This window comes from Ricinus communis, chromosome 1, assembly GCF_019578655.1.
Source record: "Ricinus communis isolate WT05 ecotype wild-type chromosome 1, ASM1957865v1, whole genome shotgun sequence".
In the NCBI taxonomy this organism is placed as follows: Eukaryota; Viridiplantae; Streptophyta; class Magnoliopsida; order Malpighiales; family Euphorbiaceae; genus Ricinus; species Ricinus communis.
Genome location: NC_063256.1, coordinates 600,423 through 616,509, shown reverse-complemented (window position 1 = coordinate 616,509; position 16,087 = coordinate 600,423). Strand labels below are relative to the sequence as shown.

The window sequence follows — 16,087 nt, the reverse complement described above, 5'->3', positions numbered from 1 at the left end:
TTAATTCTTTAATCTTATCCCTTCACATCTCCACTTCCACAATTCCCAAATCTTATAATTTAGTGTATGTTAAATATTGGCTTTTTAATATATACATTAAGCATAAATATTATATCCTTTCAGAAAAAGAATATATATATATTAAATTAAACGTAATTCAGGAAATATTGGATTCAAATTTTAATAAAAAAATATGACTACTTGGAAAAAAATATAAAATAGAGTACCGGTATAAAGAAATGAATGGGTCAAAGATGACCCACAATCGATATTTGTGAGAAGTAAAGCTGAGAGTAAGGTTCTGATAAATTTCGAAAAAGAAAAGAAAAGAGAAGAGAGATTTCAGGGAAAAAATAAGGAAAATGAATGGAATCAACTATGAAGTTCCTCTCTCTCTCTCTCTCTCCCAAGAAAAAAAAAAAAAAAAAAAGAAGAAGAAAACACTATGAAAGTCCGTTCACGCCATCTCTTTCCCTTTATTTATATACCTCATCTAATTATGCAGTTGCATTTTAGCTCCTTTCTAAAACCATGGCAATGGAGAACAGCAAACATGAATTCTATCAACACGTCGTCGTAATGAGACATGGTGACCGCATCGACAACTTCGACCCGCTCTGGACTTCCACTGCTCCTAGGCCCTGGGACCCGCCCCTTGTAGATTCGGGTCTCATTAGGGCTTTTTCCACCGGCAGGAACTTGAAATCCCGTCTCGCCTTCCCGATTCACCGCGTCTTTGTTTCTCCTTTCTTCCGCTGCGTCCAGACTGCTTCCCAGGCTGTCTCCGCTCTCTGCGCCCTCGAGGACGGTCCTGACGTCACTGCCGGCGACGGCATCGCTATCGATCCCTCCAAAGTCAAGGTCAGAATTGTGAATTTCGTATCAAATTAATGCTTAAATATAACATAGTTAAATTTTGATTTGACTCCTTTTAATTCGCAATTTCCTTTATTTTCTGCAATTCCATCGTAATCATCTTAGTTACTGATTGCTTTTGTAAAAATATTATATTTCAGGTATCTATAGAGTATGGATTATGTGAGATGTTGAATACACAAGCCATTAGACATGATGTGGCACCTAAAGATGGGAAATTCAGTTTCAATATCTCTGAGCTTGAAGCCTTGCTACCATCCGGCACAGTGGATCACACTGTTAAACCAGTGTATCAAGAGGTATACTACATTATGGACCCGAATCCATTAGTATGGAACATTTTCTGTGACTTCCATTTTTTTTTCTTATCTTTTTTATAATATGGTTAAATTATATATAGCTGACAAGAATATTATACTATTATTGTATTTACCTGTTCTTCGTTTCCCCATTGAGGAACTCTAGCTGCCAAGATGGGAAGAAACGGTGACAAGTTCAAGAACTAGATATGAACAAATTGTTAAGGCTCTTGCTGATAAATACCCATCAGAGAACTTGCTGCTTGTCACACATGGTATGCCTCATTTATCATCTCAACACAATGTCATTTCCTTACATAGTTTATATTATTGGCACTAAATAACACTTGTGAATGCGCACGGTTAAACAGTTGTTATATTTTCTAGTGATTTTCTTCCTAAAATACTTTCTCTTTTCAGATTCCTAAAGCACTTAATTGCAAAATATTTCGATGTTTTCTTCCTAAACCTACAGATTAATCTGAAACTCTACCTTTCATGGTTAATACTCATCTTAAGTTGTTTTGCTATTTCTTGCTGCAAATATAGGGGAAGGAGTTGGTGTTTCGGTTTCTGCATTCATGAAAGACGTAACCGTGTATGAAGTAGAGTATTGTGCATATTCAGAACTAAGGCGGCTGATTTTAAAGGAAGAGCAGACATATACAACTGGAGAATTTGAGGTGCTTACCAAGAGTGGTGAAACTGGCATTGGTTACTACCCTTCAGTTTCTACAGCCAATGGCATCGAATGATTTCTTTTCGCCATTTTTCGTATTGACATGGAATTAAAATTCAGATTAAACACTATGCTCACTGTTTTGGTGCTTTTCTTGCATTGCTCTGCATTTAGATGAGAGCTCTTTGTAGCAATTCTTGTTTCTTGGCTAATTGAGTGTACCAGCCAATTAGATACAGGTATTGCATCATGGCATTGCCTCATTCCGTACTTTGATTCTTAGCACAGGGAAATAAACTTATGTGGTGAATCAAGTTCAACTTGAATAAACATGATTGAACTTCAACTTTCAGCTGAACCTAGTTCGTGTTCTTGAGAGAAGTATATTTTCTTGGTGGTCATTGATAGCCTCATTATAGTAACTTATCATGAGAAGGTGATATGAGGGATTCAATTTCCTCTTGTTCAAGCTTTCTTTAACATATTGCTTGCAGCCATTCCACGGGCAGTTATATAAGTAGAACGTTAGTGAGAGACATTGTAATGCCCAGCCTCACATTGCAACTACTGCCTTGCTTTGTGGTCCTCTAGTAACTGTTCGGTTTCCTTGTTTCCCGTTGCGGCTGCTGTGCGAGTGTGTGTTTTGCCAGTTGGTGTAATGCATAGTAAAAGACAAAACTTACTTATGCTATTAATTAAAAACAACAGAGAAAATAACACAAAAAAAAAAGAAAAAAGAAAGAAAGAGAAGGTTGAAATAACATAACTTGCATCCTTCTTCATACAATGATAACAAAATAAGCATACAGAGGAATGGCCAAGTGGCAACCTATCAGAACTATTAGTTCAGATGAGGTCAGAAGAAAGAATAACAGTCACAAGATCAATAGTTTCACAAGTACTTTAGCTAAACACATTAGTTAAAAAGTTCATCTTCTACCTTACAATGAAACAAAAAGGTCAGAAATTGATACCGCTGCTAAGGACTTGGAAGCGGTTCAATATTGTCAAACATGTCAGTAGGGAAGTCATCAAAGAAGGTATCAGGAGTCACAGCATTCCTTGCATCCCTCGCACCATTTATGCAACTCGAAACAGGATCGAACAGTGGCGGCTCAAGGGAAAGTTGACCTCCAATTTCAGGAGCATCTACAGATCCAAACATATTGAAAAAATAAGGGTCCTCAAGTCTGGCCAAGAGTTCCTGGCTTTCCGGAGAGAATGCATTATCAGGTTGAGGCTGTGAGAATTGTGGAAAAGGGATTTGTGGTAGGGGCTCAGCTTGAATGAGGTCTGGATCAAAGCTAGGCAACTCTTGCTTCAAAACCACATCTGGTGCTAATGGAAATGGCAACACATGAGCTGATTCAGTGTTCTCAATGTAAGATGATGAGCATGATTGGGCCATTGCAGACGACTCTTCCTCCAATGAGTAACTGAATATTGGGGCCTTAAAACAGACAGAATTTTTTTTTAAAAAAAAAAAGAAAAGTCAATTCAACGAGTACAGAAATTTAGATTAAGGTGATTCATTGTGCATGCATAATAAGGATGCAATTATGACAATCATCGCAAGCACCATAACTTTCCTTATCGATTGCATGCAACTAAAGTACAACAGGTCTTCCTCTCAAATTCCTATTTCTGGTTCACATTTATTGAGTAAATTGTTCCAATGCTAGCAGTGATCTGATCAACTATAGAAGAGAAGAAGAAATTTTGTATGTATAATATAACCATAAATTGCTAATATATTTCTAAATACTGCTAAATCTCTGGTAGCCTTCCACAAATTCCAAATTCTCTTTACAAAGTGAAAAGGATGTAAAATTCACTCAACAAACACTCAAAATTTTTATACTTCGAAAAAATCCAAAATTTCCTTTGGAAGGAAGTGATAACTAACCAAAAAGGTGCAACATGAGTATATACCTCAAGGGCAGGAAGATCAAGAAAGACCGAAGTATCCTTTCTAGGCCTCCTTGGCTTAGGATTAGAGGAAGAAGAAGAGGAAGGCGTTGAAGCAGAAGTGTGTAGAATCCTTGCCAGCCTCTTCTGCCTACTGCTCCAGAAATTCTTAACATCATTATCTGTTCTACCAGGCAAATACGTCGCTATTTTGGCCCATTTATTCCCAAACTGAGCCTGCAATTCTATCACCACTCTCTCTTCTTCCACTGAAAACTTGCATCCACTGCACAACATACACAATTTGTTTTTTCTGAGGACTATAAAAATCTCAAAACAATATGAAAAATAACTTCACATTATCATTTGACTGGACATATGAATTAGTATACTTTTTTAAGTTGGGTCTAAGCTTGTTGACCCAACGGAGACGGCAGGATTTTCCAGTACGCTGTAAAAGACCTTTGGATCGAATGGAGCTCCAATCACGAGGACCATATTTCTTGACATGGTTTATTAGTACTTCATCTTCTTCTGCTTTCCATGGCCCTTTCCTTATCTCTTCTTTCTTTCCTTCCATTATCATTTTTTCTGCAAAGATAAAGACAGTCACTTCACTTCTCTTCTTGTTTGTTAATTCCTTTTCTCTGTTCCATTTGAGATTGACGGTTAAAGGCGGTTTATTTCCCACTACTCTCCGCCATTATGCCCACATTCCCTATTTTTTCTCTGTTTCAAAAATTCTTCAATTACCTTTTTGCCCTTTTTTGTCTTTTGGATAATGGACTGTCCTTTTCAATTTTGTTGGCCCAAAATTTTTATGAGTGATTAGAGATAGAGAGAGAGTCCAGTATCAACAGAAACGGGTCCTATTAGGGTTATCGGATTCCCTGTACGTGCGGTTTTCTGCATCACGTGTCTAAAATAAAACCCCAAAGTTCGTGTTTTTTTTATTTATTTTTTGGTTGTTCTGGGGTTTTTCAGTTTACTCCACAGTCGTCCTCAATCTGATACTTGGGTTCTTGAATTTCTCACAATTTCGATATCTGGGTTCACTTTATTTGATTAGTTGAACGTCCCTCTATAGTTAAAATCCTTAGCAAGAAGAAGTCTTTAGTTGTTTCTTTGAATCAGATTTCTTTTTAGCATGAAAATGGAGCATTTTAGGAGATCAGCAATGTCCCTGAGGAGCAGATGCAGTGATTTATTTGAATGCCAGAATGGGTTGTCTTCAGTTTTGGAGAGGAAGCTTATAAAGCGTGTAACTGATGTGGGCTTGGCCACTTTTTCATCATCCGCTACTAGCGAAAGAGCTGCAGTTAATAATTCAACTAAAAAGGTATCACTTTTATTTCTTTCAGTTTCCTGCTTAGTTAAGCTTATTTGCATTATTTGTTTTAATGTCTGTGATACCTACCTTAAACTTTGTGCTACCATAGAGTTGAAGCTAATTATTATGATGTTTGTGGATTGATAAATTGACTTTGAAAGTGAAGGCTTAGCTAGAGTATGTTTTAATTTTAATGTAACTCTAAAACGCTCAGAGAGATATTTAGACTTGAATTATTCTGAAATACTTGCTCTTGCCATCAGCTAGCAGCTTTTCTTTATCCAATATGCTGATGGAACTACATAAAAATTATTCTGATAACAACTTTAATTTGAAATATACGAAGAACAGTAGTCTTGCTTAAATAGGAACCTGCAAACAGCATCACTTCTCCTTCTAGCTATAATTATCATCTGTCTTCTCATTTCTACTAAAAAACTGCCTGCCCTATGTTGTCCCGTGAAATATCTAATCCAACTGGTTTTCATTGGTGATCTTTTTTACTTCCTCAATTATCCTGTTTGTTTGAAGCACGGTAGTTACAATAATGTATTGCTCTCCATTCTTTATTGATAATTTCATGTTGATACAGTTGCCAAGGGATTTTAAGTTGGGCTATGTGAGACGGCCTGTTGGTGAAGCCAACCATGGGCCTAAGGTGAATTATTTTATTTTTTTGCGATCTCATTTTAACTTAAAATGTAATTGCAGATTGTCTTAATTTTTTCTTCATCTTATTTTGCAGGATATACTTTGTGCTAATGGTAAGTTATTGCATCTGATACGAGGATTATCTTTCTGTCTTTTGGTTTACGTCCTGAAAGGACAGTAGATGGTTATTTACAGTTTGTCATTTATTGGCATCGAATGCTTTTTTAATGATCATTTCTTCCCTTGATCCCTTTAAGGTTCCTTGAGTTCTGCATTATAATATGCTTCTGTTTTGTCCATTTGCTAGCTGAATCTCTTATCGTGAGGCAATGAGGCTTGAAGGTTATAATGATTCTGTTCCTTTCAAACAAGAGATTTGGGTACAAGACCTTGAAGAAACTAATCTGGGATAGAATTCCTTGATTTTAGGCCTACTAACCAATCTGAATCATAGCACTAATTTGATGGTGTCTTTCAGAAGCATAAGCATTTTTAGGGATACATGTAGAACTAGACAGAATTTAGTGTCAAAAGCTCATTTTGACATTTAGTTCAAGCATTCATATCTACCACTTTCTGAGCTGGTTAGAAAGTACAATTTTTATATTATTTTCTCTTTTTACAAATTATTTCCTGACAGTAATATTTGGCAGGGAATTATGATAAGCAATGCATAGCTGGTCTTGGGTCACAATTCCAACTTGTGAAACTCCTTGGAGGAAGCACCACTAACTCTTGGTTTGCTAGATCATTTGCATCAAAAGCTTCAAAGAAAACTGGGGAAGCAACATCTGAGGTTTGAAGCCAAATTGAATTTCAGGCACTCTTATGTTCATGTTGCTCATATTATTAGTGGAATCACCATGTTGCTATTTGTTTATCTGATCCAGAATTCTGAATGAAATGATTAATATATGGACCTGTTTTTGTACTAAGGTTTCAGATATTACCAGGACATTGTCAATTGAATTAAGTTCTCAAACATTAATGCATCTAAATCATTCTGACATGGAAATGTTTTGGTGCACTCTTTGCATTTTATTTCTCCTGATTTTTATTTGTACTTTTAAGATATCTCACGTTCTAAATTCATTATTATACTCTTCTTCTATGGGCAGACTAGAAAAGAGGTATCTACTGTTGAGGATCCCTTTGATGCTCCTACATATAACATTCCAGAGAAGCCAGTTACATTTACCGAGGGGGCTTCCTACAGTATTATTATTCTTGCAGGACTTGGAGTTGCAGCTGCAGCAGGCTATGCTGTTTTCAAGGAGCTGATATTTGAACCAAAAGAGTAAGAATTAATTTCTCTAGTTAGACGTACTGTGGTTAGTTAGAGACTTAACTTCTCCATTTTGTATACCCTGATTTAAAACATGTTCTATAGGTACAAGATTTTTAACAAGGCTCTGAAAAGGATTCAAGATGACGCTCAGGTTTGTGAAAGTCAAAAACTTGTTGTCTATCGCAATTTTTGAAATGCTAGTTCATTTGTGTGTTTAAGAACAAGGAAACCTTGTTGGTCTGTAAAGCTGGCTGCGAAAGCATCCATAACATATAATTCAGAGTCAAAGACCTGAAGCTTTGGCCTTCTCTTAAAAAAGAAAGCAATAGAAAAGACTGAAACTGGTCATGCAATAGCTGTAGATGCACCTAGGAAACCAGCTATGTTATGTAGCTCTCATTCAGTTATCATATGCAAACAAGGAGAGGCATATGCTTCCTGCAGATGCGATACAGTTGAATTAGGCAAAGGAAACTAATATGGTGAGCTATTTGCTTCAAAGTTCTTCAACGGAATCATCAAGGGCTCCTAATATTATAGGAAAGAATATGCAAAAAAAAGGGTAAATGATATTGGTAACCATGGAAACTTGTTAGGCCTTTGCATTTATTTTCCTGTACTCTGTTCATCTGCTACTTTTGGCAACTATTATCTATATTGTTTCTGCAATCATGGGGTTCACTTGCTTCAAATCAGGTCAGAGTGAGGATTGGATCCCCAATTACAGGTTATGGTCAGGAAAGTCGAAATCGTGCTGCCCGCCAGCGTATTCCCAATAAGATCTACACTGATGAAGATGGCGTAGAACATGTCCTGGTAACATTTGTAAACTGAAGCAACATAATGGATATTCTTTTTTTTTATTTTTTTAAGTACATATGGAAATACAGAAAATTCTCAGGTCATTCGGTATCAGTTCATGTTCTAGAGAACCCCCTTTCCCTCTATAAAGGAGGATGAATGGGGAAAAAAAATCTACAATGGTTCCTGCAAATTAAAGATAGATTTAGTGTTTAACAGCCATTTCTAATTAATTCATTGTAGGTTAATTTCTATATTCGAGGGCCCCATGGAGCTGGGAAAGTTTCTGCTGAGATGTTTAAAGACAAGGTAGACAAGGAATGGAAGTATACATACTTGATTGTCCAGTTCTTGCAACCTAACCAATCGCAATTGATTCTAGAGTCGTACATGCCGGCCCCTGCTCCAGTGGCTGCATAAAACATGTATACGAGTATTACATGCTTAGAAAGGTTCTCTGATACAAAGTTGCTGCAGGGTATCATCACTGGCTAATTCTCATTAAGAGTCCTGCAGAGTTTCAGATTTTTTTTCTTTTTCTTGTGGGATAAAGAGAGCTTTGTTTAGGGCCAGTTTTGACCTCAGCTGGTGGAGATGAGTTCATTTTCAGAGAGAATACACTGGAATTTCTTGCTCTGAATTGTATGATTCATACAGTTCACTTAGCATTTGAATCAATCATTTTAAAGGTGTATTCAAATTTTCTTGTGGATTTAATTTTGTCAGCATCATGTGGACGTTATAATTATGTGAAATACAAATTGATTGGTCTCCTTATGGTCAGCGTGTTTCCATGATAATCGACTCAACTGGAAAGAGTTGCAGGAAAAATCAGTTTCCTGCTTTGATAAGTGCAAAAATTTCTACCATACAATTTGGGAATGAATGAAAAGAATAGTCCGTATAATATTGAATTTAACTCTTCAAATTGAAAGATTGATCGACCCAAAAGCACTCGTATGAAACTAGCAGATCTGCCAGTTAAAAAGAGAATTATGGGGAGAAAAAGCAAAGAAGGAAAATCTTATATTCTAAAGTCGCAAGTCATTTGTATCTACAGGATAGAGCAAAGAATGATTTGACATTGAACTACAATCAGGGGATATTGCTGATGCTGCTTGACTTGATCATTCAAATACTAAAAACACCCGCTTCTTCAAAGTGAAACACTAAAAGCTCTGTAATTTTGGACGCCTTCCTCAATTGCTTTTTCTAGCAAAAACAAAATGATAAAAGAAGGTCAAATCAATTTTTATCCCAAACCTATCAAAATGTACTTCAACCGAAATTGAGAAGAGTCTTACTCATCTCTTGCTCTTGAAGGAATCCCAAGTCCAGTCCTTACATTTGTTCCTATTACCACAAGGTCCTCCACCTGCAAAAAAAAAAATATCTAAGCAGTGAGACATAGCAGTTAACAGAATCTACAACTAAGCTGGTAATATTAAAAACCTGAAATACCTTGTGGACGCCGGAGGCTTGAAGTGCAGCGAACGAGCCTGAGGCGGCGGAGCCGACGAAGAGAGAGGCAACCGCAAAGGCTTTAAACGGCATTAGGCGAGAGTCACCTGCGTATCCTTTACGATAGGATGAAATTCCCCATAATAATTGAGTAGTGCTAGCCAACGCCCACCACCACCACTGTCTCCGCTCGCTATCTCCGCCACTTTCACTGGCCTCCATTTCCTTCCCTGCCCTAGAAACCCAACTTCGAGTTTTGTCTTCGCCCAAAAACGAAAACGAAAAAAAGAAATCTAATTTGACGGGCCTTTAGCCCTTCATGATATGGGCCTCCTCGTCCTTCTTTCCTTTAGTTCTTTTCTGTGAGGTGAACCTTGGTTTCCTTGAATAACCTTAATGTTCATAGAGGAAGTATATGAGGAATGCCTATCCAATGCTGTAGGAGATTAAGAGCTTAATCAATATTTGATTGTCTGTTTTCCACGAAATTAGGATTTTAATTTCTTGGTAATCCGTTTCTCTCTTAAAAAAAAAACTTTCTTATACAATACAGAGAATTCAAATATTGTAAGACAGATAGGGAATACATATACAAAAGGGATGACGAGGAAGACGACGACAAATATAATTATAATGGGTGCTTCAGAATAGAGTCTTAATGGAAATTATGGTTTGTAAGAGAGTCATAATCAAGAGCATGGCTGCGGCAACAGTTCCAGTACCTCTCCAAAGGTTGCTAAAATATACAAGTTTCAAGGTTGCCTTCCTGTGGTTCCAGCGATTCTCGTAGTGCTCATTCAGCCTTTTACAGATGCAAGTGTAGCATGATGTATTTTCATCAAGTCCTTGGCAAAGTCTATTTATCAAATCCGCTACCACTTGGTTGCTGCCTAGCCAATTAACGATGATTCCAGCTTCAACGAGTAACTCCACGTCTTCTGCTGTGTTGATGAGATGATCCATTAGGACAAAGTAATTGTAGAAGTAAGTTCGAAATGGATAATGACACTGCTCAAACGCCATCAGGTTTCTCATTAGGCATTCTAGATCGTAGTAAACTTCAAACACAGGCATTTTCAGTACTCCATTTTCGAATTTTAAGTCGAGCATTGAGCACGAGTCTTCAACCACCTGAAACTTGACTCCTGCTCGACTCAGTTTGGTTGCATTATACACGAGTTTCACAGAGTCGGATGGAGTGGACTCCAGTAGAGACACATTTAGCAGCAAGTATCTTGCCCAGTCAGGAAAATGTTTCACCTTCTTGTTTCTCAAGTAAATTAGATTTTCATTCCGCGGAGGCAATTCATAGAAAAAGCACAAAAGCATATGAAAAGCGACGCTTCCTTTTTCTTGAAATTTGCCAATGATCGAGTCATATAATTTCTCAAGAATGAAGTATGGTAACTGATTTTCAAGCAATGCTAAATCCAAATACACAACTTTTTTTAGTGAAGGTTGTCCTATAATAAAATCATTTTCATATTCTGAACCATTATAATTCCTGAGAAAAAGCTCGATGATAAACACTGCATCCACTAGAATCATTTTTACAAACTCACTGCTGCAAATTGTAAACGTTTCAGCATAACAATGGCGTATCTCCCCCTCACACTCATTAATAATGCGTGAAAGATCACTTATAACTTCCTTTTCTGTCCTACCCTCCACTCTTCGGCAGAACTCTTTTAAATATATTAGTTTCTGCTTTTCCATATCCTTGAATTCAGGTTTCCCATGATGAATAGGGCCTATTGATATTACCTGAGGGTTGTAGACTGCTTCATTTATTTTACGAATTGCAGAGAGAACTTTGTATATACAAATCTCAGGCCGTAAGGCTACCTCTAAGTTTTCAGGAATATCAATCACCGGGTCTTGGCATTGGTGTTCACTTTGGGTATAGCTGCTTGCAGATACATTCTTCCCCATCTGTCAAAATTAAAGGTATAGAATCACAAGTTCACGACATCCTGATTTTGCAAATATCTTTTTCAAGTCTGATTATGATTATATCTCATTCTAACAACCAAATTCTGGCTTATTAAATTCTAGAAAAAAACAGTAATTTTATCATTTAATTATTTATTATGAATTTTTCTCTTATCGCAAATAGGTGTGATATCAATGAGCCAATAAGCTTCTATAATTGAAAGTCTGAAAATTTTCAGGACTCAATTCTCATCATCAACAGAGATGAGTAATTGGCATGTCTGTTGTAACTTCTAATTAAGAAGTTAAGAATTAAATCCATCTTTCAACAGGCTACGATTTAATTTCAGTTACTCATCAAGTATAGCAGAGTTGCAGAATGAAAGGACATGCATTACCAGATTTAAACAAGTAAGATGCAGCAACCCACCTGAAAACTCGGTCTGATCAATTGGTATATGTTGGTTACTGTGCAGAGTTCCTGCTCAATGATGTGCTGAGTTGAGACAGTTCCTGGTAATGTCAGCTCTTTTCTCTTCCATTCATGCCTGAACGCGTACGCGTTTTATTTCTCACCACATAAGACATGGGGGATTAGTTTTATATTTCATTTTTAATTTCTTTTCTTCAATCTGTATAAAACAGACGACACACAAAAGGATGATAAAGAAGAAAACTCAAATTATTAATATAAATCAAATTGACCCATGATTGATATTTTTATAATCAATTTGATTCTCTTTTGTTTACTGAAAAGACAGACTTTGGCTACGATACAATGGCAAACGTAGAGAAAAGAGGTTCATCTAATTAGCATACAAATGATGACTCGAAAGAGACAAGGCTTAACTAACGTGCAATTATTCATAGTTTACTCGTCAAAACAAAGAAATTATGTATGTAAACAAAGACTTTGGCTATGCTACAGCACAACAAAATAAAATTAATTAGTTAATTGTATACTTACAATATGTATTTTAAAACATGCTTATTGATCAGTATCTTCCATTGCCAACCCCATTACTATACAGCATTATATAATGTCGCATATTTACCATTTCAACAATGTTCCTATTACAAAATGACGAACACCCCTTTGCAATATGATGAATTGGGGGTTTATCTACAAATTCAATTTGAAGACCATTTTCCTTTTACCTGATCTTAACCTATATTATTTTCCGCAAAGCAATATTGTACAGGACTTCTTTTTTCTTTCTAGAAATTTAAATAAAAGGAAGAACAGGTTACATAAAACAAAACAAATGACACGGCAACGTATGCAGTGATCACATCGAATAGTATGCTTCTGCTAGGGACTTGGTACTTGGAGGGGTAACAGATTTTTCATTTTTTTCTTATTTTTTTATTCATCAATATAACTACATACGCACTTTTCCATATCATAAATACCTTCCGCTTCAGGAAATGAATTTCATACCAAGATTCTCTGAACCAAGAAATAAAAGATTAAAAGGAAAAACAAGTTCAAAGGAAACAGGAACCTTTAAACCTAAAGTTGCAGGATAGAGCACGCAGCCTGTATGATAGTAAGAATCAAGAGTAGAACAGCAGCAACAGTTCCAGTACCTCTCCAAAGATCCCCAAAATATACCTTTCTCAATATTGCCATGGTCTGGTTGCCACAATGCTCATAATATTCATTCAAATCTTTAGAGAGAGGGTAGTAACAAGACTGGACTTCTGCAATTTGATTGCACAGTTTGTTAACCAGATTTGCAACAGTAGCACCATCGCCTAGCCCATTAACAAGATTTTTCTTCTCAACAAGCAAGTCCACATCTTCAGCAGTATCAATAAGAAGATCCCACAGCCGAATGTAGTTGCAAATGTAAGTTTCATACGGATAATGACATTGCTCAAGAGCCATTAGATTTCGAACAACAAACTCAGTAGTATCATCAACTTCAAAGCAAGGAAACTGCAACTCAGCTCTCCAAAGACAAGTTATTCCCGGTTCAAAACCAATCTCAAGGAAGCATTTGTTTTGAGCTGGCTTCAGCTTCAGTCCTGCCTGGTGCAGCTTCGTTATGCTATAAAGACTTCCAATACTTCTATTAGTCATTGCAGGATAATTGAATTTCCAAAAATATTTAACTAAATCAGTGAAATGTAGCATTTTCTTAGGGTTCTGTATTTTGGTATTCTTGGGCTTGAAATTGGAGAAATAATAACAGTAAGTTCAAGAAGAGAAGGGTAATCTTTTTCGTTAACAAAATTAGGTTTGGCAAAGTTATATAGTTTTTCAAGACTAGAGAAAGGCAGCTGATTTTCAAGTAGAACCAAATCTTGTTGCACATCAGTTCTCAGCCAGGGTTTACCTAAAACAAAATCCTTCTGATTCTTCGAATCTTTGTGATGTCTCATAAAGAGCTCAAGAATAAAGACACTATCCAACAGAATCATATTAACAAACTCAGTGCTGCAAAATTCAAAGTTATCTGCATAACATCGACGCATTTCTTCCACATTAATTTCGTTAAGAAGATCAGTTGAAAATTCTCTCTCTATTTCTTTTTCCTTAATTTCATCATGGTCACTTGAAGATTTATTAACTTTGAGCATTTTTCTTTTGCAAAATTCTTTTAAATATCTTAGTTTCTGAATTTGCATAGCCTGAAGTTTTTGTTTGCCATAGTGAATAGGACCTATAGAGATTACCTGAGTATAGGCTTCAGGGTAGATTTGGCGAAGTGTAGGTGGCACGCTGTAGATACAAAAGTCATCCTGCATGCTAGTCTCCAGGTCATCAGGAATGTCAATTGTCAGCTCTACGTGTGGATGTTGAGTTTGCCTTGAAGTGCTGCCATATTTCCAATTGGTTAATGCCCTCCCTGGTGACATATAAGCAAGTACTCATTACCAACAGAGAATCAATCACAGCAGCGTTTTCTATTAACAGAACATCTGCACTTGTATAAAATTTTATCAGAAAGAAAGAAATTTGATTGCAGCCAAATAAAAGAAAACGTTTCGGTCACACCTAAAACAGGAATGCTGATTATGCAAATGATAAATTTGACAACAAAATAAAGTAAATAAACACATAAATCTGGATCATTGGAAACAAGAAGTGAAACTTACCTCAGTTTAATGGCCAGTGATTGTGAATAACAGTGTTAAATAGCCAAAGAGAAGTGAAACAAAATATATATAAAAAAAGACATGAATGAGAAGAAAGCTGAAAGCATAATTCCAAACCATAATGTTCCGTATGTTCTGTCAAGAATTTCTTTTGAATGATTACTTGACAAAGAAAACGCACAAATAACGTTACGAAGAATAAGAAGAGCAGATTCTTCAATTACAATTTCCTTTTCTTAAGAAAGAAAAGGCACAATATCACATCTTTTTGTCTGTTCCAATTTTTGAAGAGCTTACATCACCTAAGAACAAGGAAACCATATTGGTCTATAGAGCTGGTCGTAAAAGCATCCATAATTTGGAACAGGAGTCAAAAAGTTGGGTGCCAGTTGCATTAAGCAAACAAAACTAATATGGTGAGCTAATTGCTGCAAGGTCTTCAACAGAATCATCAAGGGTTTCAAATATTATTAGGAATGAGTATGTGAAATTTGATAAATGATAACCATGGCAAACATGTTTTAATGGAGGAAGAAATTAAGCCCTCCTTTTACAAAAATAACTATAAGAAAAATAAAATTTCATCATAAATCAACTAAGCAGAAATCTCCAGTTATACTCAGAATCCAGGAAAAACTTAACATGAACATGTCTGTGCCATGCTAAACCCAAGACCATTTGGTCTCCCTAATACACCCAACCTATAGGGCAAGGCATGCTAAGTGAAAAAATTTGGAGGAATCAACAATAAATGCACCAATGGTGGTACTAAGTAATTTGAAAAAAAAAAAAAGAAAAAAAAAAAGGAAAGGAAAGACAAAAACATGTTGCTGTAATGGTTGAAGACATCAAACCTTCCTCTTTTGAACTTTATAAGAATCAACGGTTATTGATGACAACCTTAAACCAGGAAAGACTTTATTAAGATTTTTCTTCACATTCATGGGTATCCCCTTGGATTTTCTAGGCAATTTGATTCCACCAGTAATGGCCAAAATATCATTTTTAATCTCTTCTTTTGTAAGTGCAATAGTATAACTTGGGACTTTCTTCTTCTTCTCATTCTTTTTAACATCATCTAATTCATCAGCAAAAGATTTCTTGTAAATAACCCTTTTGGGTCTCAAAACCTGATTCTTTTCTTCTACATCTTTTATTCTATCGATTGAGTTCTGTTTATGGGTTTCACTATGCACCACAAGCTTAGCTTTACCATCCGATGGAGAATTCTGATCGACCGACGTATTGGAAAGAAAAGATGGAGAAAACAGATAAGTGCAGTTTTTAGTTGTCATTGTTAAGGCAGTGGTGGGGGCCGCAACGGAGCCGGCAGTGGTGGAGCACTTGGGGACAGTCTGAGATGGTCGGAGAACATTAGGTAGAACAGCAGCCATTGTTAGGTCTCCTCTTGATTTTGGATGGATCTGTTTATATATATATATTTCAAGAGATCGTGTGGCGATCGTGAGAGTAGTGACTATTTTGTTGTTTTACTTGAACACTGACACCTTGTTAACCATTTGACTTTCGGAGAATTATAAGTAATATTTATTATAAATGTCTTTTAATTGTTTTTAGTAACTTATAGTTATCAATTATCCAGCTATAAAACCGGAAATAATAATAATAAATTAAAATAGACAGTTATTACATGCTAATCGAATGAAAATGAGCAGTGAAAGCTATAGTGAGATTCTCGGAGTTGAAACAAAATTAATATTTTATTTTAAACTAGATAATTTTATATTATAGAAAAT

The 16,087-nt window shown here is 36.1% G+C and overlaps 6 protein-coding genes across 8 annotated transcripts; 2 read left to right on the top strand and 4 right to left on the bottom strand.

Moving 5' to 3' along the window:
• The first annotated feature begins 288 nt into the window (after window positions 1-288).
• Window positions 289-2,212, top strand: LOC8265813. The gene is made up of 4 exons (XM_002511572.4): window positions 289-861; window positions 1,017-1,175; window positions 1,342-1,450; window positions 1,725-2,212. Exons 1-4 carry the CDS (start codon window positions 532-534, stop codon window positions 1,928-1,930), a joined length of 804 nt encoding a protein of 267 aa, XP_002511618.2. The 5' UTR covers window positions 289-531; the 3' UTR covers window positions 1,931-2,212.
• A 394-nt stretch (window positions 2,213-2,606) lies between these two features.
• Window positions 2,607-4,534, bottom strand: LOC8265812 (transcription factor DUO1). The gene is made up of 3 exons (XM_002511571.4): window positions 4,155-4,534; window positions 3,787-4,048; window positions 2,607-3,304 (listed from the first exon to the last, which is right to left on the bottom strand). The coding sequence occupies exons 1-3, from the start codon at window positions 4,346-4,348 to the stop codon at window positions 2,834-2,836; spliced, it is 927 nt and encodes a 308-aa protein (XP_002511617.3). The 5' UTR covers window positions 4,349-4,534; the 3' UTR covers window positions 2,607-2,833.
• Window positions 4,535-4,694: 160 nt separating this feature from the next.
• On the top strand, window positions 4,695-8,609 carry LOC8265811 (probable mitochondrial import inner membrane translocase subunit TIM21). The gene is made up of 8 exons (XM_002511570.4): window positions 4,695-5,101; window positions 5,685-5,750; window positions 5,838-5,856; window positions 6,397-6,539; window positions 6,862-7,040; window positions 7,134-7,182; window positions 7,728-7,847; window positions 8,076-8,609. Exons 1-8 carry the CDS (start codon window positions 4,910-4,912, stop codon window positions 8,250-8,252), a joined length of 945 nt encoding a protein of 314 aa, XP_002511616.2. The 5' UTR covers window positions 4,695-4,909; the 3' UTR covers window positions 8,253-8,609.
• A 216-nt stretch (window positions 8,610-8,825) lies between these two features.
• On the bottom strand, window positions 8,826-9,663 carry LOC8265810. Of its 2 annotated transcripts, XR_007217718.1 has the most exons (4): window positions 9,294-9,663; window positions 9,137-9,207; window positions 8,956-9,044; window positions 8,826-8,915 (listed from the first exon to the last, which is right to left on the bottom strand). XR_007217718.1 is itself a non-coding variant. In XM_002511569.4 (3 exons), exons 1-3 carry the CDS (start codon window positions 9,513-9,515, stop codon window positions 9,032-9,034), a joined length of 306 nt encoding a protein of 101 aa, XP_002511615.2. In that variant the 5' UTR covers window positions 9,516-9,662; the 3' UTR covers window positions 8,826-9,031. The 2 variants fall into 2 exon arrangements, 1 of the variants encoding a protein (XP_002511615.2); XM_002511569.4 differs by having other exon boundaries at window positions 8,826-9,044; window positions 9,294-9,662.
• Window positions 9,664-9,824: 161 nt separating this feature from the next.
• On the bottom strand, window positions 9,825-12,414 carry LOC125371371 (putative UPF0481 protein At3g02645). Of its 2 annotated transcripts, XM_048380340.1 has the most exons (3): window positions 11,656-12,414; window positions 10,114-11,225; window positions 9,825-10,064 (listed from the first exon to the last, which is right to left on the bottom strand). In XM_048380340.1, exons 2-3 carry the CDS (start codon window positions 11,223-11,225, stop codon window positions 10,046-10,048), a joined length of 1,131 nt encoding a protein of 376 aa, XP_048236297.1. In that variant the 5' UTR covers window positions 11,656-12,414; the 3' UTR covers window positions 9,825-10,045. The 2 variants fall into 2 exon arrangements, with proteins under 2 accessions (XP_048236297.1, XP_048236295.1); XM_048380338.1 differs by having other exon boundaries at window positions 9,825-11,225.
• Window positions 12,415-12,626: 212 nt separating this feature from the next.
• On the bottom strand, window positions 12,627-14,776 carry LOC8265808 (UPF0481 protein At3g47200). Its single transcript, XM_048370407.1, has 2 exons — window positions 13,345-14,776; window positions 12,627-13,297 (listed from the first exon to the last, which is right to left on the bottom strand). Exons 1-2 carry the CDS (start codon window positions 14,088-14,090, stop codon window positions 12,739-12,741), a joined length of 1,305 nt encoding a protein of 434 aa, XP_048226364.1. The 5' UTR covers window positions 14,091-14,776; the 3' UTR covers window positions 12,627-12,738.
• Between the last annotated feature and the right edge of the window lie 1,311 nt (window positions 14,777-16,087).